This window comes from Falco peregrinus, chromosome 12 (assembly GCF_023634155.1).
Source record: "Falco peregrinus isolate bFalPer1 chromosome 12, bFalPer1.pri, whole genome shotgun sequence".
Classification (NCBI taxonomy): Eukaryota; Metazoa; Chordata; class Aves; order Falconiformes; family Falconidae; genus Falco; species Falco peregrinus.
Window position 1 is genome coordinate 26,905,074 of NC_073732.1, and position 25,449 is coordinate 26,930,522.

General features: G+C 45.4%; 1 protein-coding gene across 2 annotated transcripts; it reads right to left on the reverse strand.

Annotated features, from left to right (window-relative positions):
* Positions 1–306: 306 nt before the first annotated feature.
* Positions 307–13,619, reverse strand: OTOL1 (otolin 1). Of its 2 annotated transcripts, XM_027778274.2 has the most exons (9): positions 13,539–13,619; positions 11,890–12,040; positions 11,482–11,675; positions 10,333–10,434; positions 6,404–6,536; positions 4,930–5,289; positions 3,213–3,302; positions 2,231–2,302; positions 307–2,085 (listed from the first exon to the last, which is right to left on the reverse strand). In XM_027778274.2, the coding sequence occupies exons 5-9, from the start codon at positions 6,411–6,413 to the stop codon at positions 1,190–1,192; spliced, it is 1,428 nt and encodes a 475-aa protein (XP_027634075.2). In that variant the 5' UTR covers positions 6,414–6,536; positions 10,333–10,434; positions 11,482–11,675; positions 11,890–12,040; positions 13,539–13,619; the 3' UTR covers positions 307–1,189. The 2 variants fall into 2 exon arrangements, with proteins under 2 accessions (XP_027634075.2, XP_027634071.2); XM_027778270.2 differs by lacking the exons at positions 10,333–10,434; positions 11,482–11,675; positions 11,890–12,040; positions 13,539–13,619 and adding an exon at positions 7,488–7,591.
* Between the last annotated feature and the right edge of the window lie 11,830 nt (positions 13,620–25,449).

The following is a 25,449-nucleotide window of genomic DNA, read 5'->3' on the forward strand; positions in this document are numbered from 1 at the left end:
AAGGAAACCAGGACCAACGGGAACAGCAGCCTAATTCACCCCATCTGTGTTGGGGTCAGACCCAGCATTCCTTGGCTCACCGGGAAAGTGTCCCAGGCTGGCCATTGCCCGAGAAGACAAGTTAAACCCAGTGCCACTGAAGGCTAACTATGAGACTTGAGTGTTAGTTCAAAAAAAGAAAGTGATTGGAACAATTCTGTGTGCCTTAGTTAATATGACAAAGGTGGCGTAAAGTTAACTACGATGGGAGAAGGTGCATTAATAAGGAAATATATCCAATCTGACATCCAGAGATTGTTTCATGCCATACTTTTATTTCACAAGATTCAGTTCCATTGTGGCAAACCAGCTTTTTAAAACCATGCCCAGACATCCACTGGGCCCTGCCATGGCTGAGGACTCACATAAGTGCCAAAGCCTGCTCCTGGCCGCTGCCACCGCCTCCTCCTCCTCCGCGCAGCAGAGGGTCACCGCACAGCATCAGCCGAACCCTCAGCCGCTCAGACCGGGGGGTCTGAGTAGACTAATAAAGTGGATTTGCATCTCACAGTTACTTTAGAAAGTTGCAAGATATATTTTTGCCTAAGGACAATAAAGGTTTTTTTTACACTTATCAAATAGCTCTAATACTCTTAGACAAACCTTTATATAATTCATGACCAAGTCTAAAGTACTACATAATACTGATTCAACGATAAAGTAACTTTAAATCTTTTCATGTGATTTCAAGAAACCTACTGTTCATGTTCCTGTCTGATTAAGCTCTATAAATCAAACTCTGCAATCTCTCCCAAAAACCAATGGTTATCAGTACTGATTTCCAGAGGAGTTTTGACCACGCAAGGATTGCAGGAACTGGTTGCGTTAAAATTGCAGTTGGACAATGAGTTTCATTACATAATTTGAATAGGCTAATTACAAACCTGACATCTGTGATGTGAAATCCCCTACCCATGCTGGTCCTGCATTTGGACGATGGTTTCTCTTAGCTATCACCCACCTGTGCAAAGGACATGCTGCATCTTGGGGCTGCTAGATAAAACTAATCCACATACTGCAAATATAAATATTTTTGTTAAAAGATCACAAAACCTAGCAACTAACCAAACGATGCTAAACTGATGCTCATTTCTGCTCCCTCAGGCAGAGGGAAAGGCATGTTTCTCAGTACCATCTTTGCCCTTTAAACCTATAGCAGGATCTCAAAAACATCTGGATACAGAAGAAAGCCTGTAAAGACACTGTCGTCCTCAGCGCTGACATAGACCCCGTTCCAGTCCCGCGCCACCTCCAGCCACACCTGGTCGCCCGCACTCAGCTTCAGGACGGTCAGAAAGGATGCCTGGTCGATCTCCTGGCCATAGAGCGTCTCACGGGCTTTGGCCACCTTCCTGCTGCGGGCGACGAGGCTGACGCGGGCTGGGCGCCCTCTCACCGTCAGGTGGTAGGCGAAGACGTACGCCCCAGGCACGCTGCAGTTGAATTTCCCCGTGGAAGGGTTGTAATCTTCCTGGTCATTGTACAAGATCTTATCAAATCTAATGGGGACGTTGGGTGGAGGGAAGGGCTTGGACAGGCCGGCGCTGAATGCTGATCGCAGGAGCTTTGCAGTGTCCCCTCGGGCACCCTTTGCCCCACGGGAGCCTTTCTTTCCCGGGGCCCCTCGGCCCCCCTTGCTGCCGGCAATCCCCTTGGGCCCAGAAGGTCCCATCAAACCAGCGGGTCCCAGGTCCCCTTTTTCACCCTTAGTGCCTTGCTCGCCCTTTTCTCCCTGTTTCCCATCCACTCCCTGAACACCCTCAACCCCCATCTCCCCCTTGCTCCCTTTTTCTCCCTTTGCCCCCCCTTCCCCTCTTTCTCCTTTCGCACCTTTTCCCCCTGGCTCCCCACAGTACCCCTTCTGCCCTGTGTCTCCCTTTTCCCCTTTGTCCCCCTGTTCTCCATCCACTCCCGGGTCTCCAGCATCCCCCCTATCTCCCTTGTCTCCTTTGGTCCCATTCTCACAAGTGTCCCCTTTGGACCCCTTTTGTCCCTTCAGTCCAGGGAAGCCGTAGTTGCCCTTATTGCCTTTTACTCCAGCTTCACCTAAGAAAGAGTGGGGGCAAAGAGGGGGGGAAAAAAATAATTAAATCCATTAGTATTGGATTGCTTTGGAGACAGAGGGGCATCACCAACAGCAAAGGCAAAGGTCAACGCTATATTCCTGGGTCTCCCAGCCCGTGTTACGTACCTTGCAGCCCAGGTTTGCCTGGATAACCGGGGTTTCCACTTACTCCTCGCTCGCCTTGCTCCCCTTTGCCTCCTAGGACATTTCACCATTAATATACTGTTGGTGTGTTGTGTCTGCAGCACAGCAATCATTACATAGAAGATGACTGGTACCATTTTGCATCTCCCCCTCACTTCATTAAATAAACCAAACATGAGCAATGTGTGTTGTCAAGAAATGCTTTCAGAAACCTTGGCTGAATCTCACAGCTCCAAGCACCATCACACAGACAACCGCATCGACTCAGATGTTTAATCAGCGCCTCACTGGGAGGCAGTTGCTACTGTTTAATGGCGAGATGGAGAAGATGACAGCTCTGCCTTTCGCACTCCACAGTTGCCAAAAGCCTTGTTCAAGAAAGCCTAAAAGACTGTGCTAGCTGAACTGCGCAGCACGGCGCTGCTGGTAACCCCATTAACAGCTTTGCTGTGTGTTTCTCCATAACCAAAGGCAGACGCAGGATCCTACCAGCAGCGAGTGGCAGCAGGACAGAGCTGCTCCAAGCCTGAAAGGAAGGGCAGGGTTTCCTTTTGGTTACTACTGATGGATAGTAATTGCTCTCCATCTTAGCTGAAATAATTCTGCCTGAGATACCTACACTGAAATGCAGTATCTATACCTGCGTGTAGCTTCCACAGTGGTTTCTTCCTACTTGTGTCCCTTATCCAAAGCAAATTCAAACTCCCATTAAAATCCCATTTTGAACACCCATGCAGAACAAGGAGTTTCGAGTGAGATCTTTATGAGCAGCTATTCCTATACTGCCTGCGCATACGCTACCACTGAGTTATTGTCCCTGCACTAACGCCAGCTAAAACTCCTGAGGTGTCAATCTGTATCAGTATACTCCATTTCCTTTTAAAAATATGTTTTCATATAATTTTGTCATATTTGATGAGGACAACGACATCTGTTTTCGAAATGAGCGCTTAGTCTGCTTTACCTCTTTCTCCTTTAGAACCTTTTGGACCTTGAGGACCTGGGGCTCCCTGCAGACCTTGCAGACCAGCATCTCCCTTTTCCCCCTTGGGACCTGTAACATAATCACATCAACAGTATTATCTTAGTAACTCAAAGGTTTACCTTTATAAAGAAAAATTGCAGTAACACCTAAGCAGCCTTGAGGAGTGCGTGTAAGGCAAACTCCGTTTCCACCACCCTGGCAAGAGCTGGCCATTTTCTTTGACATTATACAACCAATGCAAAGAAAGCGTGAGACAGACGGGTTTGGCCCGAGCCCCGCTCCCCAACACCTTGCAAACACTGCAGCCGAGACCTTACAGCGGGGCGAAAGGTGCGGGGTGGCCCGGGCAATGCCGCACTGCTCGTGCTGAAATTAGTGGGGTGCATGCTCACGGGTCCCCTGGTCAGGCACGCAGCTCCCCAGCCTCTTCCTTTCAGCTACTGTAATCCCCAAACCTTACAGTTTTGCATTTCACTCTTGGCTGTAGGTAGACTTTTAAAAACCAACTTTCAGCTGCCTCAGAGTCACAGGAGCTCAGACATTCATAAAACATCAGAAGTAATCTGTGTTTAATATTTGAGTGCATCTAAGGAGCTCCCATAGCTTCATAATTGCCCCTCTCCCTAAAAAGAATTAAGTCTGCAAATATAAAAGTGGAACCTGGCAGACAGCTCCACGCTGCATAAAGGATAGGTTGAAAGGCAAGCAAGCTGGCTTCAATCTTTTTTTTATATTCTTTTTCATCCACTTGGGAATCTAAAGACTCCAAGTGCATGTCTGGGAGCAGGCTGTGGCAGCTTCAGTCATCACAACACACCCATTTGACACAAGGGCTTTTCCATCAACACTCAGGAGACGTATGAATGCAAACTCCCTCTGCAGCCACTATAATTTCCATTAGCCAATCCCTCCCGAGCTATGGGAAGTGAAAATCCCTCGAGTACATTGTATTGAAAGAAAATTATTTCATGATTTTACCACCTTTCCTCAGATGAATAGTTTCTATCTCCAGTATTAGTGCTATTGAAGTGAACATTTGCAGACTAATGCACTATTCGTTATAGCAGTAGTAGAATTACTTGCTCTATAGAGATGTATTTTAGCAGTAGAAAAAAAAAGACCAAGTATCTTATAAAATATTTAGGTGCTCTATACAGAGCTGTGTCTTGTGAGAGCAAGTATTTAATTTAAAATTTGAACCCAAAATTCTTTTTGTATTTAGCTTTCTCTTCTCCGGGGGGGGGGGGGAAATCCAAGAAAAAGAGGGGTTTATCATAAACCTTCAGCAAAGATACAAAACTGTTTGCAGGTAGTTTTGAGGGCCACAAAACCATGGTTGAAGTGAATGTGAAATTAAATCTGTGACTCCCAGGGGATCAGACACAAGGGACAGAGAATCAAAGAGTGCAGCCGGCAGCAACGCGGTATGGGGCCAGCTCTGCATGCGCTCCCACACCAGTGCGGTCCCCAAACCCCCTTTTGGGGGGCTTTCCCACTCATATTGGCATTGTATAACATCTGGGATGTAGTTAGCATGCACTTTTTTTGCTCTGGCTTTACGTGAGGAATAGTCACATTTGGCGTTTGCCGCACAAGTCTTGCCAACTCATTTCTTGAAGGAAAAGCAGGAGATTCTTTGATAAATTCTTTGGTTTATGTGCTTTAGCTGAGAGTGGGGAGGCAGGTACCACCATACCTGGGGGTCCCTGCTCTCCTGGCTTCCCCCGGGGCCCCGCGACAGGTGGGCAGCAGTCACAGCAGTTGAAGAAGAAATCGGCTGCATCGAGTGTGTAGTTCTCAAAGGGGAAGAGCGTGGTGGCCCCTCGGGCCATGGGGCTCAGGGTGGGTAAGTCGGCTCTGCCCGCTGCTGCTGGGAATGAGCTTTTCCCCACGACAGGGGTGAGGGGCGGGTGGGAGGCACCATTGCCCACCAGCTGTAAGGGCTTCGGCTTCGTGTACTTCACAGCTGGGGTCACCTTCACTCCCGCGTGCACAGCAGTAACAACCAGCATCACAAACGCCGAGACGGAGCCCGGTGAGCTCCTCATGTTGGCAGCTGTAGGAAGAGATGAACACAATAATAAATTGCTGCACAACACCCTTCCCATTTGCATGTTCCCACAAAGCCAGAAGACCTGCACGAGTAGTGTCAGGCACATGGGGGCATCTGCCTAGAGGAGTACATTACAAAGCCTCACTTTTTATGGGGAAAGTAAAGCAAACTTAGCAAAACCTCCTGCCTGCTCACCCCAGCTGACCATCACCCTACAGAGCACTTGCTGTCCAGCTGCTCCTGTTAGCTGTGGTTGGAAGTGCTGCCACAGCTACCAACAGCAGTTCAAGGGACTGACTGCGAGTTACACTGGGACACATGATGCCTCTGAGTGTATGATTAGGATTAATTCAATAATGATTTCAGAGTCCAACACAACTGCACATCACAAAAAGCATTGCTCTAAAAGAATAAATGGAAACAAAATGAAATATCAAGTATTCCAAAATTTTTAAGTCAATTTTTTCCTTGTTACTGGCTGATTTTCTGGACTTGCATATTCTTCTAGTGTAAACTTTCAGATTTGTTCTTTTTATTTTTAAAGTGTTGATTTAGCTGAACCAGGAAGAAAGAACAAAGCAAGAAGCACACATGTTTTGCTATAGGACAGATGATGCCTCTCAGATGACTTGTCATATAAAGCATCTTTGTTTCTTTTTTAAACCAGTGTACTGACCTGTAAACACAAACGGAACAGACTCCCTTTCTTGCTGAACCTGTAATCTAACCTTCCTTAGCAGCTAAGGCCCTTCATTACAGGAAAAAAGTCACCAGGAGAGATGCTGACTACCCTTGCCACCCAGAGGGCAAAAGGAGATCCAACTCAAAGTCAAGTATTTGGGAGCTAGTTTATAACATCTCTATCTTTAAGAATTCAGTTTTAGAGGAAAGGGTCAATATTTTTTCCTTTTTCACAAAAAACCCAATCATTTAATGGAAAATGGATTATCCACACAAAATCCTCAGGGATCACTGTTGCCATTGCTGTCATTCAACCCCTTCTTCACCCCATCAGCTCCAGTAAAGGATAAATTATCCCTTCTCCATGCATGTGTCAGGCCAGGACAGGATGCCAGGCACTGATTTTTGTCATAGGCGCACATTTGGTCAACCATACCATGAAGCATGTAACTCCGGGGCGGTTGGCGCGGGAGGGCAGGGCTCAGCACAGGCAGGCAGAGAGCAGCCAGACCTCACAGCCGGCAGCAGGGACGCAGCCGCAGTCGCAGAGAAGGAGGGTCATCTGCCACCTAGGAAGAGAGAAAAAAGCACCAAATTCTCCTTTTGAAGAATATACTCATGCAGGAGTGTTTTGCCACGGCTGGAGGTAACTAAATAAACCCCTAACTTCCACACACCTAAAGCCGGCAGCAGAAAGAAGCTGCAACTTTAGAGACTCAGTAACTTTATGGGGCGATGGTAAATCAGTTTTCAAATCAAAACCTTTTCTATGTTTTACTGTCACAAACCACTTCTGCAACAAGCTCTAAAACCAGACAGTCTCCAATCACGTAACCAGATTGATGGATTGCTGTCAAATTCTGGAAAAACATAATTAATAAAAAAATTACACCTTATGCGTCTGTTTAGAAAATAAATTGCTCAGAGCAGGGAATCTTTAAACAGAATATCATTATAATGGACAGGACTGTTCCTAAAATAATTATTCCTAAATATATAAATGATTTTTAATAAAGCTGAAATTTGGGATTTTTCCTTACATTAGCTTACTACCACTGATTCTAAAATCATTCATTTGAATCTCCCTGCTAGGAAAAATTATGATTCGCAGTGGACACAAAATATGAAGAATTAAACTTCGTTGCAGTGACATCTTGTTCAATACACTTGTATTTAATTGGATCCAAATATCTATTCATTGTTAGCATGTGTCCCGTAATTGCATTGTGATAATATATTTGCACTTTTGTTTGGTCCCTAAAATTATAGTATTTAGATATTCCAGTTCCCAACATGTATTTAACCCCAGTCTCCCAGATTTAAATATCAGGGAAATGATTGTATTTTCTATTATTCAATTATTTCAAGAGGAAAAACAGTAGTCCTCATGCAGCTATATATTCATTACAGACAGTAAAACTTCTTGAGACAAATTATATTGCCACTGTGTCTTAAATTCTATGACTTCATTGCAAATATCCTGCTTGAAGGCTAAACAACCAGTGCATGCTACCTCCTACCTTATAAACGGTCCTGCTCCCAGGACGATCACCCCTCAATGGCAGTTTGAAAAAGGCAATCTTATTTTCGGACAATCAGTTTTATTTGTGTAACAGCTGCTCCCATGGCCAATGAGAGCCTGCATGGTGCAGGGAGAAGGGGGGATTGGCAAAGTCCCCTGAAAGGAGCAAGGTGACCTTGAAATCCGAGGAAATTCAAACACTTTCCCCAGGCTGGGATGCTGCTCTTCACATGGGACTTTTTGGGCTCTTCCCCCAACACCATTTTTCAGGGCTTTAGGGACACTCCTCTTTCAACACACAGCATCAGGTTTTGGTACCATCAGACTCAGCATGAATTTGCCCATTTGCGTCAGCAGGGTCCAGGTTTCTTTCGCGGTATTTAGTGCAATATGGCATCGTGGTCCCCTCCTTGTGGTGGGAGTTCAGAAAGAGTGAAGGAGAAATGACAGAAATAGCTGTATGGCGTCATGAGTGCACGTGTGCATGTGCCTGCATGGAAATGCACCAAAAAGAGGAATTCAGCCTCAAATCTGGGCTGTCCCAGGTAAATGCAGAGATGGAACAAGCAAACATTTTCTTCTCTCTCCATCTCCAGCGCAGATCATGGTACCTGCGGGCGGCTGTGCTGCACAGTGCGGTGGCAGAACACAGCCCTGCTGGGAAAAGGAACAAATCCATCCGAGGAGGGTTGCTACAACGTTGTTCTTATTGGAACCGATAGCCCCTCTGGATTTCACAGGCTAATTGATTTTCCTCACTCTTTCCCAGCAATCATAGCACTCATTTCCTTCCCCAGTGGCCTTAAAATGGGCCAGTTTTTATTCTTGGATTTCCCAACCCAGTTCAGAGTGCAGTGCAAAACACAGGAACGTAAAGGTTCCCTTTCATCGCCTTGTCTTGGTGAAATATGAGCAAGGAAACCACCTCATTCAGTCAGTCTGAATTTACTACATACCAGTACACTCAAAGCTCAGCTGCCAGACAATAAAGGCTGCTTGTTTCAGGTGGGCTTGAGAAAACAATCAATTGTCCTTTAATGTAAGTGGAGAGAATCATAATCCTCCGTGATTTATGTGTGACCACCCTTTCCTGCACAATAGTCTACAGCTTTCAGCAATAAAAAGTTGATTAAGGAAAGTCTATTACTAAGAATACGAGGCCAGATTGATTCACCAGCTTCTCAGGCTATTCCAAAGAAATCAGTTAGGAGTTTTGCAGTGAGATACTCTAACCTAACTCTAAGTGTAGGACATGGGCTTGTCACATCTCCTGCAATGGAACCTGCACCAGCACTCAGTGATGCTCATTCATACAGCTGAAAACAGAGCTGGGTCCTGAATTCAAACAGTTTTTTATAAAAACACTAATAATCATTTCCAATACTGTAATTGGACTCATTGTTTTAAACTGAAGTTAAAAATACTTGTCTTCAGCAGTTGTAATTCTGACAAGATCATGGACGCATAAATTGCAGATAAAAGGTAATCAAACCAATTATAATTAAAACCTTATTTTGATCAAGACTTTTCATTAGCCACAAAAGTTACTGAACAGAAGATTAAGCATTTTTAACAAAGATTACTGCATTTTGCAGTGTTGCCTCCACACTCACTGAAGCTGCTACTCCATATATTTCAATTTAATGCTATATTTGCTGCACACTAAAGCTAAAGCAAGAAACACGCTTTAATCCTAGGTTAGTTTATTTTCCTGAATAGCATGAATAATAGTAGTCTAGGATAGTATTATTAGATTATGTGACAATTGCAGCTTTTTAAATTATACAGTGCTTACCGAGTTACTGAAGCAGTCTGGAAAACTCATGGGCTGAGATTATAAATTAAGATTTAGCACTAGATTAGATTAATCACTTTGTTTATTCAGAGGATCTGGATCTCCATTTTACTGATATAAATGATGCATGTGGGCTGTTAAAATTCCTTAAAAGTATGTTTGAAACACACTCCTAGCCTTGCATATTTGTAGATAACTGGTCTTGATTTGCAAAGTTCAGTGTCCTGGTTTTAGCTGGGACAGCGTTAATTTTCTGCCCAGCAGCCGGTACGGGCTGTGGTTTGGGTGCAGGGTGAGAATCCTGTTGATGACACACCGATGGGTTAGCTGGGGCTGAGCCGGGCTCACTCGAAGCCAAGGGCTTCCCAGTTTCCCCAGCACGAGGAGCTGGGAGGGGACACAGCCGGGACAGCTGACCCCAGCTAGCCCAGGGGCTGTTCCATACCATAGGGCGTCACGCTCGGTATATAGGCGGGGGGAGGTGGCCGGGAGGGGCCGATCGCTGCTGGGGGCTGGCTGGGCATCGCTCAGCGGGGGGAGCAGCTGGTGGTGCATCGCTGGTCGGTCTTGGGTTTTATTCCTCTCTCTCAACCCCCTTTTCATTACAATTGTTGTTGTCAATATTTAACTTTATTTCAATTATTAAATTGTTCTTATCTCAACCCACAAGTTCTACCTTTTTCCCAATTCTCCTCCTCATCCCTCCAGGGAGTGGGGAGTGAGTGAGCAGCTACACAGTACTTAGCTGCTGGCTGGGGTTAAACCATGACATTAAGTTAAAAATAGCTGTGTCCATGCTACTGATTTCTACCAGCACGTCCACCAGCCATGGGCAGGAAGGGCTGTGATCTTCTGCTAACTGCTGGGTCACTAAAACCTCATCCTGGGGCTTGGCAAAAGCAAACATGAAATCCAATGCATCCTGGAGGAAGCTTTAACCAGCATAAAGCAATTCCCCAAGGAAGCAGCATCCTTGCAACCCCAATGTCAGCTCCCCATCACGATCAGAGATGGGGGGGAACAGAAGGACCTCACCAGAGACCCTCACCTCTCCTGTCCTCTGCAGCCTGTTGCTCCTGGGACACAATGGCGTCCTGAACCTGGATGCCACAGAAACCTTGTCCTTATGGGATCTTCTCCTTGGCTGCCACTGAAACACAGAGGGACACAGCAAACTGTGTAAATGTATTTTTTATTAAATTAATGGAGTATTTCTTAAACAAGATCAGCAACAGAGATTCAAAAAGCACTTCTCAAAGGGTTCCACTTCCAATTATTTGCAAATGAAAATAGAAAATTTAGACCTGCAGGTGCAAGGTAGACTGATAAATTAAAAAAATCTGGTTTGGAAATACAATAAAGGAGGAAACAGTGAAAACCAAAGCAGCAGAGAAAATAGGCTAGGTTTGTGATAATAAGTAATTTAAAATCTTAATGCTCAACTATCAAGAAGGAAAACTGGAAAAGAGAATATTCACATAGAATAGGAAGTGGGTAAAAATGGAATTAAATTATATTTGAGCTGAATAAAAAGTGTTAAAAGGAAATTAACATTTCTGTGTGAAAAAAATAGTTAGCACTTCTCACAAGATTTCCCACAACAATTTAGCAGGCTTCCTAGAAAAGGCCCTTCCCCCCGCCCCGTAATTTTATTTTCTGAAACACTGAAATGTGTTTTGGTTTCCTTTATTCATTATCACAAAGCAACTGAGCTAAACAGAAAACAGACTGAAATGAAAATTTTCTGCAATGTTGTTAATTAGGGGAGGGAATATTTCCATAGCAGACAGTAAAACAGATAAGTTTATCAAGTCAAGATACAACTTTTTTCCCCCTCTCTCATGTACTCAATATGCTGTACCCTCCTAAATGTCGCTTAGAGGCAGCACTAAATGGTCAGCAGGAATTCACCCTTGCTGGGTGAAAGAAAAATGGAAGGCTGCATTATTTTTTTTTTTAAGACCTGCTGGAAAAGCTATGGTTTAATTTTCTCCCCCATTTTCCTTCTGTCCCTTCTCTTTTCAAGCTGGAAATCCAGCCAGCCCATGTTTTCCAGGCTGACCTCTTTCCCCAGGGACATCAGGGTGCCCTTTGGGCACCAGCACTCCTTGAACACCAGGTGACCCCATGTGTCTCTGCCAGCCCTTCCCACCCACTTGTCCTTTGTCCTCCTTGGACCTCTTTTCTCCCCACTTACCTCCCAGTTCCATGTCATCCTGGGACCCAGTTGCCCTTTGTAGCCTGCAGTTCCTGGAGGTCTTCCAGGACCAGTTTGTCCGCTCCAGGAAGGAAGTCCTACTTCACCACTGAGCTCCTGATACCTCTTTTCTCCTGGTCCTCACTGTCCAGGTCCTCCTGGGGGTCCTTGTATTCCTCTCTTCCCAATGTATCCTGGTTTACCCAGAAAAGGGAAGAAATCGTTAACTTCCCTTTACTGAGAGCAACCTGTCAGAATAGACAGAATACAGCTCTGTAGGAAAGCCTTCACTGGTCATCAGATTACATTTTCACCCAAATAATGTCAATTTTTTGCTATGCAACATACAACTACTGAGAACTAAGCTCTAAGCGTAAAAACACCACAATAAAGCAAGGAATATCTTACAAGATCAAAATCTTTTTCCATCTGGGGATACTTCTCTTCAGATGCCACGGAGAACTTCCTGCTCCAGGGACACTGCAGCCGTCCTGGAAACCAGGAGGTCATGTGTGGTCTGTCCATGTGCAGAGCACTTGGGATGGTAGTTTGCATTTTTCTGCAAAAGAATTATGAACTAAATGCTTGAGAGAAATAAAACATAAAACTAATAACAACAAATTTTCTTTGGATTTTGCCTTTACAGTTGTTCTGTTTTCAGCTCAAAATTTGCGGGGGGGGCTTTCATTCATGACAAAAACTTTAAATACTGTGTCATGTAAAAATTAAACAAGTCATTGATGTAGAAAATGGAGCTACTGCTCATGTAGGATTTCTAAATGATTGACTTCAGAAAAATACTGCCATAGGGATTTTCATTAGATGCAAAGGAATAAAATAATATCCCTGTAAAATCAGTATAATTGCATTTAGAGTTATTAAGATTCAGATATCAAGGGGAAAATGAGATCAGACTGCAGCAGTCTATGCCAGTATATCCCACAAACCCTACGCCATATGTTGTTTTAAATTTCCTAGGTCTGCAGGATGGCAGGGCAGTTACACCTAAATAGAGATTTATTGCATTTTAAAGTATAATGGCTAGAAGGATCCAAAAGCTACCGTTTCACATAAATAAGCATTTGGGGAGTTATTTAAGGACTATAAGAACTTCATGATACCTATTACATTCTATTGAGTCAATCACCCTAAGAGTCCCTAAATGCATATTTAAAACACCAGTAACATGTACTTATTTATGTGAGAGACCAGAATTACAGCACACAAGTTCTAGCTTGTCGGGCTGAAAACCTACACTGGTGCTGATTTTTGAAGCCCTTTTAGGAGTGTGAAACGGCCCTGCAAACAAATGCGCTGCCCCATGTGCCGCACCACCCACCGCAGCGGGGAGCAGAGTGCGGCACCACTCCAAGCCCTGCTCCGGGGCACGGATCTCCTTTGTCAGGATCTACAGGTGCCTCTGGTCTTGACTGAGAAACACATCCATTGTGCTCCTTGGAAACTCTAGACGGCCAAAGGTAAAAAGTGATAAAATTACCTGGCTCCCCTTTTTCACCCTGGTCTCCCTTTGTGTGCTGGGCTCGGGGATGTCACAGAAACCCTGCTTTTCTGGTGTACTGTTGTTTTCCTTCAGTGTGCTTAAGAAACACAATAGTCCTCAATAGCGGTGCCTTTGCTAATAGCAAGTGGTGGGATAGTTTCCCTCCTCTCCTCGTCTCCAGTACCGTCTTTCATGGAAGACGATATTTGCTGGGGTGGGTCTGAAATGCCAGGCTGGCTGGTGACAGCAGCTAGTCCCTTTGGGGTGAGGGTTCTCAGCCCCTCCACCAGCTGCATGCTGCAGCTGAGGATGCCAAAGCAGCCCAGGAGCCCCCCCAGAAGCCACCCTCTGGGACCACTTCTGTGGCATGTGTCCCCAGCCGGGGACAGCGGGGACAGCAGGTGGCCATGGCAGGTCCCTGGTTCTTGGTCCCTGTCCCCTGCTGTTCCTGGTATCAACGGGAAGCAGCTGAATGCACCACCAGCAAGCGCTTTCCCAGCAAATTGATAACTTCTACAAGAAGCAGAGAAGCAATATGCAAGTGCAAGTATCTCACCTGAAGAATATCTACCAAAGCAGAAGCTTCCTTCCCATCCACAAGTACAGAGATTGTTGTATGCAGAGGACTGGATCCAAAAATAAAGAAGAAAAACTGCATATATTGCACAGTCCTAAAAGAAGCACAAAAAGATCTCCACTGTCACTATTTGCAAGACACAGAGAGCAACAGCTGTCTTATTGCAGCTTCCTGGAAATTATATTTTCTTGTTGAAAACTCTTTTTTCATGTTTAATATATGAAACCCATGAGACAGACCCAGTACCTACTGCCTATGAGGTAATGTGCTGCCTTCACGTTCCTTCATGAGCAAATTCTGCAGCTTAAAGTGGCCACTCAACACTTCATGATGTATATCCCCGTTTTTAATTATTCTGAGATCAAAATAATCCCAAAGGAGGTACATCATGCCTATGGCATATTACAAACCAGCAGTTTTATGTATCCAAATTTATAACTGATTATATTTAAATAGATACCTAAACGATTCAAAATATTTCTTTCTCTCAGGCTATATATTTGTTTGTGAATAATCTGGGAGAAATCAGTGACCTCTATAAACAGTTGTAAGCTGTAATTTATCTATTTATCTTTAAAACTACTCACACTGTGGACTACAGAACTGTATTTTGGCTAATATCTTAGGAAAGAGATGAACTGTCAGAGTGATTTTATATGAACATCCAACTTTAACTGCATTTTCTGAACAATTTAAAGAGGTGACGGCCCTTTCTGCCTTCTGGTGGGTGCAAGTCGGAATCCAAAGTGCATTTATGTGCCAAAGTAAGAAGGAGAGAGGATCAGTGAGCTGGCAACAGCCCACCTGGAGAAAGATGCGCTGGAGTAGTCAAGAGGCTGTTTGGACCACCCTGAGCACAGAAGTTTCTGCATCTAAGCACTATAGTGTGTGGGGATATACATATATATATATAAACATATATACACACACACACATGCACATATGTGTAAAAGGGAGTATTTCTAGGAGATTTTCCTGTTGCATATGGTTGAACTCAAAGAATGAAGAGTGCACCATAAAGTTTTAGATTGTCTCTAATTTTTTGTATGCTTGGTTGTACTGCTTCACTTGCTTGTTGTCTCACTCATCCCACATATCTGCCTTCCCCACTTTTATGGGTACATCATGCCAAGGCCTCCTCCTGCAGTGCACACCCCTATACCACCCTCACTCCAATGCCAGACCTGGCAGATGCAGCACAGGCGTTAGTATTTGGGGCTCTTTCAGGAAACAGGCAGCTTCTCGCTTTTCCTTTGCAAAGACCCTACAGGCTATAAAGGCCAAACACTTATAGTTCAAAACTTGGTCAAAAATAGCGAACCAGTATTGTTTCAAAATTCATACTCTAATATTCAAAATTTTAAAAATTTTGTTTGTTTGTTTCTTTGGTTTTTTGTGTTTGGAGGGTTTTTTTGGTTTGTTAGCCTTTTATTTTACCAATAAGGAGAGATTTGGCCATACAGCTGCTGCTGTATTTGGATCAGGTGCAATTATTCTCATGTATGTAAAGTTCCCATAAAGTTCCACAGACAAATAAAATTGACTTGGCTAGCTGCCAAGTTTTAGGATTTTTTTTTTTTTTTTTTTACTATTACAACAGGCAACATTTACCGAAGGTGTATGCTGGGATCACTAACACAGCAGCAGCCTATTAACCAGCAAAGGCCAGGTGTTGTTTTCTAAGAACCTTCATGCCAGCACTGTGGATTAAGCCAAATATTATCAGTTTTCATCTAGTTATTTCGCAGAGGGTCTCTCTAGCTCCATAACCTGCCACATTCCCTTCTGAAAGAAAAAAAATAATTAAAATCAGGAGCTTATGCCCACAAACCTTCTTTCTAAAAAGGGAGATGTAGTATCAAGCAGCAAGTCAGGCAACAGTACTGCCAACCCTCATAGTTTTGCCATGAGACTTAGGATATTTAGTACTCTTAAACCTTAATCTCTTAAAACCCTGTGATTGCAGAAAACTGCAGATTTTATTTTAGAAAGTCAGTTCTGAGCCTTGTGTAAAAAAGGCTCAGACTCTAGAAGGCAAATGACAAAAATCCCAAATGTAGTTATATTTAAATTTTTCCAGTCTCATAACTTGAGAAGAAATTACTCACAGCTTGTAATATTTAAGGGACTTCAACCTGGTAGCTACAATTTTTGCACAAAGAGATAAGCCATGTTTCTGATTTCTGAGTTGGATTGTGCCCTTGCCAGTATTAAGATGTACACATATGAACAGCATCAACTAAAATACCAGGATGGTGGACTCAGTGACAGACTCAGCCTCTCCCTAGTCCTCAGCTACACTACCAGGCTTTTAATTATTGTAGGTTTTAAACAAAGTCTACGCTCAAGCTGCACCTGCCCAAGAGATGGCAATGTCTCACTGTCACACAGCCTGTCCAAGGCAAAGTGCTTTGCATTAGCAAAAGGTTTTGTCTTCAGCTTATTATTCCACCCTAAACACTGCAATCATTACCTATTTTAATACTGTGAAACCCAGTCAGCCTGAAACTACCCAAGTTAATAGCATCTTAAGAAACAAAGGGCTTCTAGATCTCCACAACAGCAAATTTTATTTAGCAGAGAATCTTGTCCTGCTCCTCTGTGGCACAACGTCAACACACAGTGATGCATACGCCTTTGCAGGCTCTTTTGCATCAGGAGGTGTTGCAACACCCCTTGGAAATAAGGAAATGGAAATATCCGTTTTCCTTTAACCCAAATTCTTCTTTGCTCTGGCAAATGTATGCTTTGTAATAAAGAAAAGTTACAGCACAGGTCACGGTGTTTTAAAGAATCATGTGCTGCAACCTTAAAATCATGACAGAAAGCAAGAAATCTGGGAACAAAACCATGTCTGTGTGCTGGACTCAAAATTCGTTGAGAGTTTATAGTGTTTACAAAATTAAAAAGCAACAGAGGAGAGGGAGAGAATTGTTTTTATACAAACGAGATTCAGGGGACTTTGGATCAACACTAAAGTCATGGGAAATATTTCCACTGATTTATTCGGAATAAATGCCTAATCACTCACGCAAGGTGAAAATTAACTATCCTAGAAGCACAACTCCCCGTGTAACAACTGGCGAAAGGCAGTGTGAGAAGAACATCGTGGTCTGGGGCTCGTTTCACACCTCAGCATGCTCAGAGATGAGCTGCAGAGGCAGCGAGGTGCACGTCGAGGTTGTTACACCCGTGGTCTCCTGTGCGGTGGCCGCAGTCACCAGTGTGGGGCTGGAAGAGCATCTGCTGGCTCCACCACAGCTCTGTTACAGGACTTCCATACATAGGAGTATCTCATGCTCTGTGGGGTTACACTCCCACCCACCAAAGTACCATCCATCTTTCTCCCACATATATTTATCCCAATTTTCCCTGAAGACCTCCTGAAAGGAACCACTGTGGAAACCTCGCCCCCTCCTCTGCACCTCACCCAGCAGCAGCAGAGGCAGCAAAAGAATAATACAGGGGAATATATAATAATAATAAATTATAAATATAAATAAACCAGAAGATACATAGTATTCTTTAGATCTTCTGCTTAGAGCAGGAGCAGAGTAACCTCCTTTCTGTCTCTCATGGCAGGCCTTGGAAAGGGAGAAAAAGCAAAATGTGCCTCAGCGGGAAGGATTTCTACAGCAGAAGCTGCTGTTTGCAAGGAGGCAACAGAGCCCGGTTTGGACTGCAAATGTAGTGACGAGCTTTGCCATATGCCAGAACTTGTGATGAAATGTAGCATATTTTTACAAGCAGAGCTGAAAGACAAAGGAGGAGGTTTCCACACTGGCAGGTGCAGCTGTAAATAAACAAGGATGAGGAGGCAGAAGGTGGGATGGAGAAGGATAACACAGGAAGTTTCAGAAAATGTGGAGGACAGCTGCTTCAGCCAGAGGCTTAGCACAAGAGGGCACTCAAAGTGCTCCCAACAGCCCTGCCAAGGATGGTTTTACATCCCGCACCATCCAAAAATGAAGCACAAACATCCCAGCCCAAAACCTTAATCATCCCCACAGACCCTGGATGTCACGCTCCACATCCTGAGCATCCTGCTCCATCCAGAACAAGCGCAGCAGGATACAACAAACATTTTCCTGGAATAACTTATCAACAGCTTCTAGACCAAAATGGAATTTTTGAACACTGAATAGATGTGATCAATAGATAAAACACAAAATATCAGGTACCTGTGAGACCTACATTTTTTCAAACTTGTTTCCATTGAGAGCAGTAATAAAGGCTGAATCTGTATGGTCAAAGTATACAGGTGGAAAAAAAAAAATAAAACCAACTCACCTATTGGTAGGAAGTGCTCATTATAAGAACATTTCCCATAGCAAACTGGTATCAGAATGAGTAGGATTAATCACAAGGCTGGCTGTACTCATGCAGCATTGTGAAAGAGCATGAGGAGATCAAACAGATAGTGGATGGAATTGCGTGTTTTTAAAATGAAGATGAAAGCCTTCTCCAGCAACTGGGTGCAACCCAGAGCAGCTGCCAAACTGGCTGGCACTGCTGTCCAATGGGCGATTCCTTCCAGACCACCACCAAACACAGCCGCCTTCTCTAAACTCCTAAGCCAACTTCATTACTCTCTAAAACGCTCAAGAAGCAGTTATAGCAACAAACCATGCATTCACTACCACAGTAGCTACTGATGAAGGTAGGTGATAGTGCAGGTCACCCAGCAGATAGGGAAAGAGGACTGGCTTGTATCTTGAAGGTATGAACATCCCTGGCTAAAGCTCACAGCAGCTTTGCCTATCAGAAATCAAGATCTTGTAGATGAGCCACTCTTTGAAGAAGAAAGAAAGAAAGAATTCTGCAGTAACTAAACCTACTTGTGAATATTCATCCAAACCCATTCTGAACTGATTTTCGTTCGCCCTTCTTCCTGTTTTGTCTTTATGATTATTCAGAAAAATAAGCTTTGTAGCAAGTATGTCAATGAAACAATAAATTTTCCAGTAACACTTTTTTAGTCCACAAGCACCAATATTCACACCTGATATCTGAGTGAGGATGTGACTATGGACATGTTCAGATCTTCTAGAGGCCATCAACAAGATTACAATTACAGCAAGAGATCACACACTTGCTTATACAGACTATTAAACTGGCTGTAGCAATTTAATATTGTCAAGGGACACACCAAGAGCAGAATGATGTGAAGATCTGACTCATGCAAGACTGTAGAACACACCCAGCCCTTGTTGATTAATCCTTTACCTTCTAATTACTTGTTGTACCTGATCTCAGAATGCCACCCAGCCTCTCCTCTGGCAGAGTTACCCCAGCTGGAATTTACCCAGAACACCAGTTAGTTCTGATATTTATGAGGACAGGTGACAGGCTGCTTATAAATAATCACAAACTCGCTGTATGCTACATATAAGCAGTTTCCCATGCAACGTAATTTCTCACACCAGACAATGGATCTTACCCTGCACAAAATTCCAAAAGAAATTGCATCACAAGGCAGGATCTCATAACCGTCCTGCCAGCCAGCATCTGCCTGGTGCCCTGCACAGCCTCTCCCGCTTTACAGGCACCTTTGCACTAACACTAATTTCCAAAATAGAAGCTATAAACCAATCTATAGCAAGTTCATCTAAAAAAAGTGGAGAGATAATCACCCAACCAAATGGTCGTCATACACACCCCACATAGGTGATTGCTTTATCCAATCAGCCCTATAATTAGATAAAAGGTTGTTCTCCAATTTGTCAGGTTGACTTTAACTGCAGTTTTGTCAGGAGATCGGTCTGTGACTTTCAACAGGACCACAAGAGAAGAGTAACACCTAATTAGGACAATAATCAAAGGTTTAGCCAGAGCATCACCTCTGCCTAGCATCCCAGCCTAGGGATGTTTCACAGGTATATTCTGCAAACTCAGACAAAACGAAACCTTGCACTTAGTCCAGAAGTTTTCTTTCCACTAAGTGACCAGCTAGGCAAGATCTGAAAAAATACACCCAGATATCTCACTATTGCAAAAAGAAAATTGCTCAGGACTGTTGTTTTGCTAGGTTTGCAGGAACATCCTCAGGTCTGCTCTGGTAACCAGACCTGCAGAGGACCCTGCAGTTAATTTCCTCCTGCACTTAAAATATACTTATCCAAAATAAAACTACATGAAAGAAAATGAAATTTCAGACTTGCTTGCGAGACAGAATATCTACCATATGTAGAAGACAGGTGCAGACTACGTAGTAGAGTTAATAAAAGCATCACCGTGGCAATTGGACATGACTTAGTAAATACTTGACATTCAAAGCTTGCATACAAATACCCAACGCACACGTTGACTATGACACAAACGCAGACAGCTAACAAATGAAGGTCTTTATTTTTAGAACATTCATCCCTTTCTGCCCTCAGAGTCGACTTAATCCCTAACAAGCGGCCTCACAGCCCGGTGGTTTACCTTCTAGGATGGATGAAGCCTGCACGTGCGAGTGAAATCACCAGCAGCAGACAAGGGGCAGGGACACTGCAGAAACCCCTGTGCCCACGGGCAGCAGCAACGCGGCTGTAACATGCAGCGACACGGTCCATTTGCAAAATGGTGCTCCCTGGCAAGAAAGCAACTGCTATCAAAGTCATGGCATCACAGAATCACAGACTGGTTTGTGTTGGCGGGGCCCTTAAAGCCCATCTAACTCCAGCCCCTGCCCCGGGCAGGGCCACCTCCCCCCAGCCCAGGTTGCCCAGAGCCCCGTCCAGCCTGGCCTTGAGCCCTGCCAGGGACGGGGCACCCACAGCTGCTCTGGGCAGCCTGGGCCAAAATTTCTTCCTAATGTCTAACCTAAATCTACCTCTTTCAGCTTAAAGCCATTCCCCCTTGTCCTATCACTACACACCCTGGTAAAAAGCCCCTCTCCAGCTTTCCTGTCAGCTCCTTTAGGCACTGGAAGGCCACTACAGGGTCTCCCCAGAGCCTTCACCTCTCCCAGCTGAACAACCCCAACTCTCTCAGCCTGTACCCATAGGAGAGATGCTCCAGCCCACTGATCATCTTCACAGCAGTGTCACCTAAGCTCCTGCCCAAATTCAACATCCATGTGTTGTATCCAAGTCCTGTGGGCAAAGGCAAGCTGCAGGAGCTAGCAGAAGGCAATGGGATGGAAATGAGCCTGGACAGCCAAGCCTGCCCCGGTGTGCAATCCAGCCAGCCACTGACCCAAGCTGAAAAGAAACTTGCCTCTCGGCAAGTATTTCTGCAGCAGGGTGTAACAGAGCCTAAAGACTCATGAAATATTCAAAAACTGTAGTTTTGACTTTCTAAATGTTATTGTTAGCCTTTACGGCAGGTAAGTGATCTTATTCTGGCCTCAAGGGGGTAATTTGTGTATTTCCTGCAGGAATCCAACATTCAAATCCCCAGTAATAATTAACACAAATCCACAGATATAAAACAAGGAAGGGAGCAGAGCACTAACTCCCGGGGAGACAAGGAAACAAACTCCCTTCTTTTTATATCCTTTATACCAGTAACAACTGTGGTGTGATTTTTACCATGGCAAGCACAAAACTCAGAGAAGCCTGAGGTTCAAGCAGGTTTGGGGCAAGAGGCTGGCAACCCCAAGGAAGGTGACGGCTAGTACTTGTTTATCAGTGTTACTCATCTTTTATTGTATAGGCCTGTTTTTAAGGCATTGGGAGGCTTTTTGACTCCTTTGCTCAGGGTGGAAGGGCCTCCACAGCCCTGGGAGCACCCACAGCAGGGGCTGTGCTGGTAAATGTGAGGGATGAGGGACATGGGGATGCACATCTCAGGGCAGCCGAGCAAACCCAGGCACCACCACAGCTCCTGCAGAGAGGGGCGAACAGTGGGGGAGGGAGACCCCAAACCGGGCAGATCCGCACCTGCCTCGGGGCTCACCACGCACTGCTGGGAAGGGGGTTAGATGGGTTTTTTACATGCATTTATGTGACCACACGAAGTGTCTCCCTTTCAAACCCCGGCTGCTCCAGCTGGTCTAGTAGAAAAGTTAACTTTTTGTTTCCTGGTTTTTGCTCACTTTCTTTTTGTTCTTGTGTCATTGCTTTGCTTTGCGTTTCTTCCAAGGTGCGAGCCAGCAGGCTTCTCCTGGGTCAGCTGAGTGGAGGGGACCCACAGGAGCAGGTAGCTCAGGGAGAAACAGCAGGTGAAGGGAAAGACCCTTCCCTCTCTCAGCAGCAACACACGACAGATCACAACACAGCCTCCTTTAGATTAAATCCTGTCCCACTCCTCACCAGAGTTATTAATCCTGAATTCAGTCAGGAGGCAGTTCTGCCCATCCTTCTCGGTGAGGTTCCTCCCTCTGGAAATACTAGCCCTTGAAACACCAGCAGGGCTTGGCAGGGCCCCTGTCTCGTCTTAAGGCAAACAAGAGTTGATTATCAGCAAACCTGGCATTCACTGTAAGGCAAATCCTCCTCCATTTGATGAGAGAGAGAGAGAGAGAGAGAGAGAGAGAGAGAGAGAGAGAGAGAGAGAGTGTGTGTGTGTGCGTGCGTGTGTGTGTGTGTGTGTGTGTGTGTGTGTGTGTGTGTAAAGACAAGTGTGAAGCATTTGTATACACACTGAACCTTCATCTTGGAAAAATTGGCAAGTGCATCTAATGGGTGAATGGGCTGGGACACAAGCCCTGTGAGGAGCGGCTGGGGGAGCTGGGGGGGGTCAACCTGGACAAAAGGTGCTCAGGGGGGCCTGGTCACTCTCTGCAGCTACCTGGAAGGAGGCTGTAGGCAGGTGGAGATCAGCCTCTTCTCCCAGATAACTAGCAACAGGACAAGGGGGAACAGCCTCAAGCTGTGCCAGGGGAGGTTTAGGAAAAATGTCTTCATTGCAAGGGTGGTCAGGCATGGGAACAGGCTGCCCAGGGACATGGTGGAGTCACCATCCCTGGAGGCATTTAAAAGACATGTAGATGTGGTGCTGAGGGACACGGTTTAGTGGTGGGCTTGGCAGCGCTGGGTTAACAGTTGGACTCGATTATCTTAAAGTTCTTTTCCAGCATAAACAATTCTATGATTCTAATGCAACCATCAGTGGAACCCAGTGAATCAGGACAGTAACAGATCATCAGGATGATGATGAGACTGTGGGAAAGTTATTTGTAAACTCCCCTTCAAAAAATGCCCTAACAACAGTTAAAGCTGTTGCATGGAGCAAGCACTCTGATAACCAAGAATGTTTTTGCAAGTATTTGTATAGGATTGCTGTAAGTGATATCTACCTGCTGCTATATCAACTGCATAAACACTCTGACCATTTCATGTACTGTCCACTCAGCCACCAGGTATTTTACCAAGCTAAGCTACGTGCACAGACACAAGGCAAGCTTCCACAGTACTCCAGGACTGATGGGAGCTCTGCTTTGAGCTAGAAAGGGGTACAACTGTTTCTAAGTCTAAAACAAAGCCTCTGCATAAGTATTTTTTAAGATCAAAGATAAGCAAGCATCAGTTCTGCAGTCAACATCCATAAAAATAGCAGCAGAAGAAAGAGGCACTGTTCTCACTGTATGAGCTGGGAATGAAAGCGTCACATCCTTATTGCCCCTCTGCTGCCTGGGCAGCTTTGTTTGTGTAAGTGCCTTTTAAAGATATTAATTGAGGAAAGAGCATTTTTAAAGGACCATTAAAATGTGTTCAAATATTAAAAGAATAACTTAAATAACAGCAGTTACATCTGGCCCTTGAAACAGTTTGCATTCCTTTATGGCTGTCTGTGGTTCAGAAGACACCAGCCAGTGCCAGAACAGCAATACAGTGGCCCCACTGAGCTGGAGGTGACCCCAGCTCCCACAGCCACCCGCTCAGGGACGAGCCACCCCTCTCTGCAGGGAGGTCCCCACTGGGGGTGCAGCCATGACTCTGCATGCAGAGCCGTGGTGACAGTCACCTCTGGCAAGGTGAAGCCATGATCTAAACAAACTAGACTGCACAGCTGCAGAGAACGGGCAAACTTCACCTCACCTGCAGAGGCACATCTTTAAGAGGCAGCTTGTCGCACAGAAAACTACACAATTTACCAACACCACGTCTTTGTCTTACAGTTCCCACCTCATTGTAAAAAGCAGCTCTAATTGTGAGAACAACAAGCCAGCTCCAGCCTCTGGGCTCACTGCAGTACCTGCTGCCTTTGGAATGGGTGTGCGTGTGGCTGCTTCTGCAGCGTGAGCACAACCACAAGCCAAACAGACCACGGTGCCTACAGCCAAACAGCCTGTGGCCAAACCCTCAGAGTGCCCTTTTCCCCAGGCTAAACAACACTTCACCTGCCACATCCCTGTGCTGCCCCCGGCCATTTGCTCTTGCCTCTGTGGCATGGAGAGACACCAGCAAAATAAACTTATTTTTCAGCTGATGACTCCCTCAGCCCAGCTCACCCCCCTGCCACAGAAGGGCATGTGCCCCCAAAGGGGCAGGCAGGGAGAGGGGCAGGGCTGGGTGGCTCTGTGCCACAGCTGAGGACAGGCACACGATGCTACAGCCATGAGTTCCCACACTTTTTGGGAATGGTCCTTCCTAACAGCACTTGAGTGACTTCAGGCAATCTTTGGCTGTGGGAGCTGCCTGCTGCCCAGCAAGGCAAGGGCCTGGCACTAGAGACAGCCCGGCTCCTACCCACGCTCGGACCACACTCGCAACACCCTCATTCTCACACCTAGGGGGCTGAAGTTAAGGATTTTTGCTCTGAAAGGCAACGGGAGTTTCTCTGTACCTCCTGCTGCATATATAAAACACAGCATGTCCCAATGCCCAGGTGTGGCTGGCTTGGGCAGTTTTTACAGGAAGGCTTTGTACAGCAGCTGCTTCCATGCTCCTTCAACAGCTCAGGGCAGAGCAGGACGACCAGCTGTTCCCAGCACTGCAGAAACTTGGATCTAGGCTGGCAGCGCATCCAAACAACGTGCCCGAGCCCACACAGCCATGCCTGCAGCCCCCCTGCTCCCCTGAAAACTGCAGATGTTTCCCTGAGCCTGTCACACTGCTCTCGGAGCCAGCACACCCGGTACGAGCCATTCGATGTGTCCGTTTAAACGGGATGCTGCCTTGTGGCCACGTACCTGGCCAGGAATTTGCTCATTCTCCGTGAGCTGTTCATTATGCTGCAGTACAAGTGTGAGGGTTTAGGTGCAGACACTACACTGGCAAAGCTCATTTTGGAGAGGTCACCAGGAGCGATTCAGGCATCCCTCATGTCAAGCGGCGCTACCCCCGCTGGCCCCAAAGCTGAAGCCATAGCCCAGCAGCAAAAACCATAATCTTAAGTGAAGCAACACGAGACAAAACCCAACCCTTCTTAATGCCACTCACTTATCGCTTAATTAGTGTCACATAGTAACAGTTTTGAAGGCTGAGAAATAGGATCAGCCTGTCAAGATTAGGTCTCTGCAACTGCTTTGCTTAGTGAATGAGATTGTACCTGGTATCCCACAGCCTGAGGGGAAAACAGTGAACGAAGCAGTTCTATTACTTTTATCTCTCATTTATATGGCAAAGTTCAGTTCTCCTGTTGCTCTCTGGTAGGGAGCAGGACACTAAATCATGGGGGGTTTTTTTGAGGGCAGAAAAGCAAGGAAATCTAAGCCTTGTGGTGAGCAGTGCCACGCAGTATTCACAGGATTTCAGATAAAGTCTTGTAAGCACTTGTCCATCGGTATCTCTCTTTTCCGGAAACACCTCATCTGAGCCATGGTCACCACGTACGTCCCTCTCTACACGCTGGTTTCTCACAGCCACGCTGGACCAGGTCCTTCCCGCTCAGCCCCTCGGAGCTGGGGAGCCCCCAGGCACCTGCCAGCACCCCCGGGCACCCCTTGCACGCCCACCCTCCCCCAGCTACGTTCCAAACCGCGTTAGGAGCTTATCTGTTGCAAAGCACGGGTGGAACA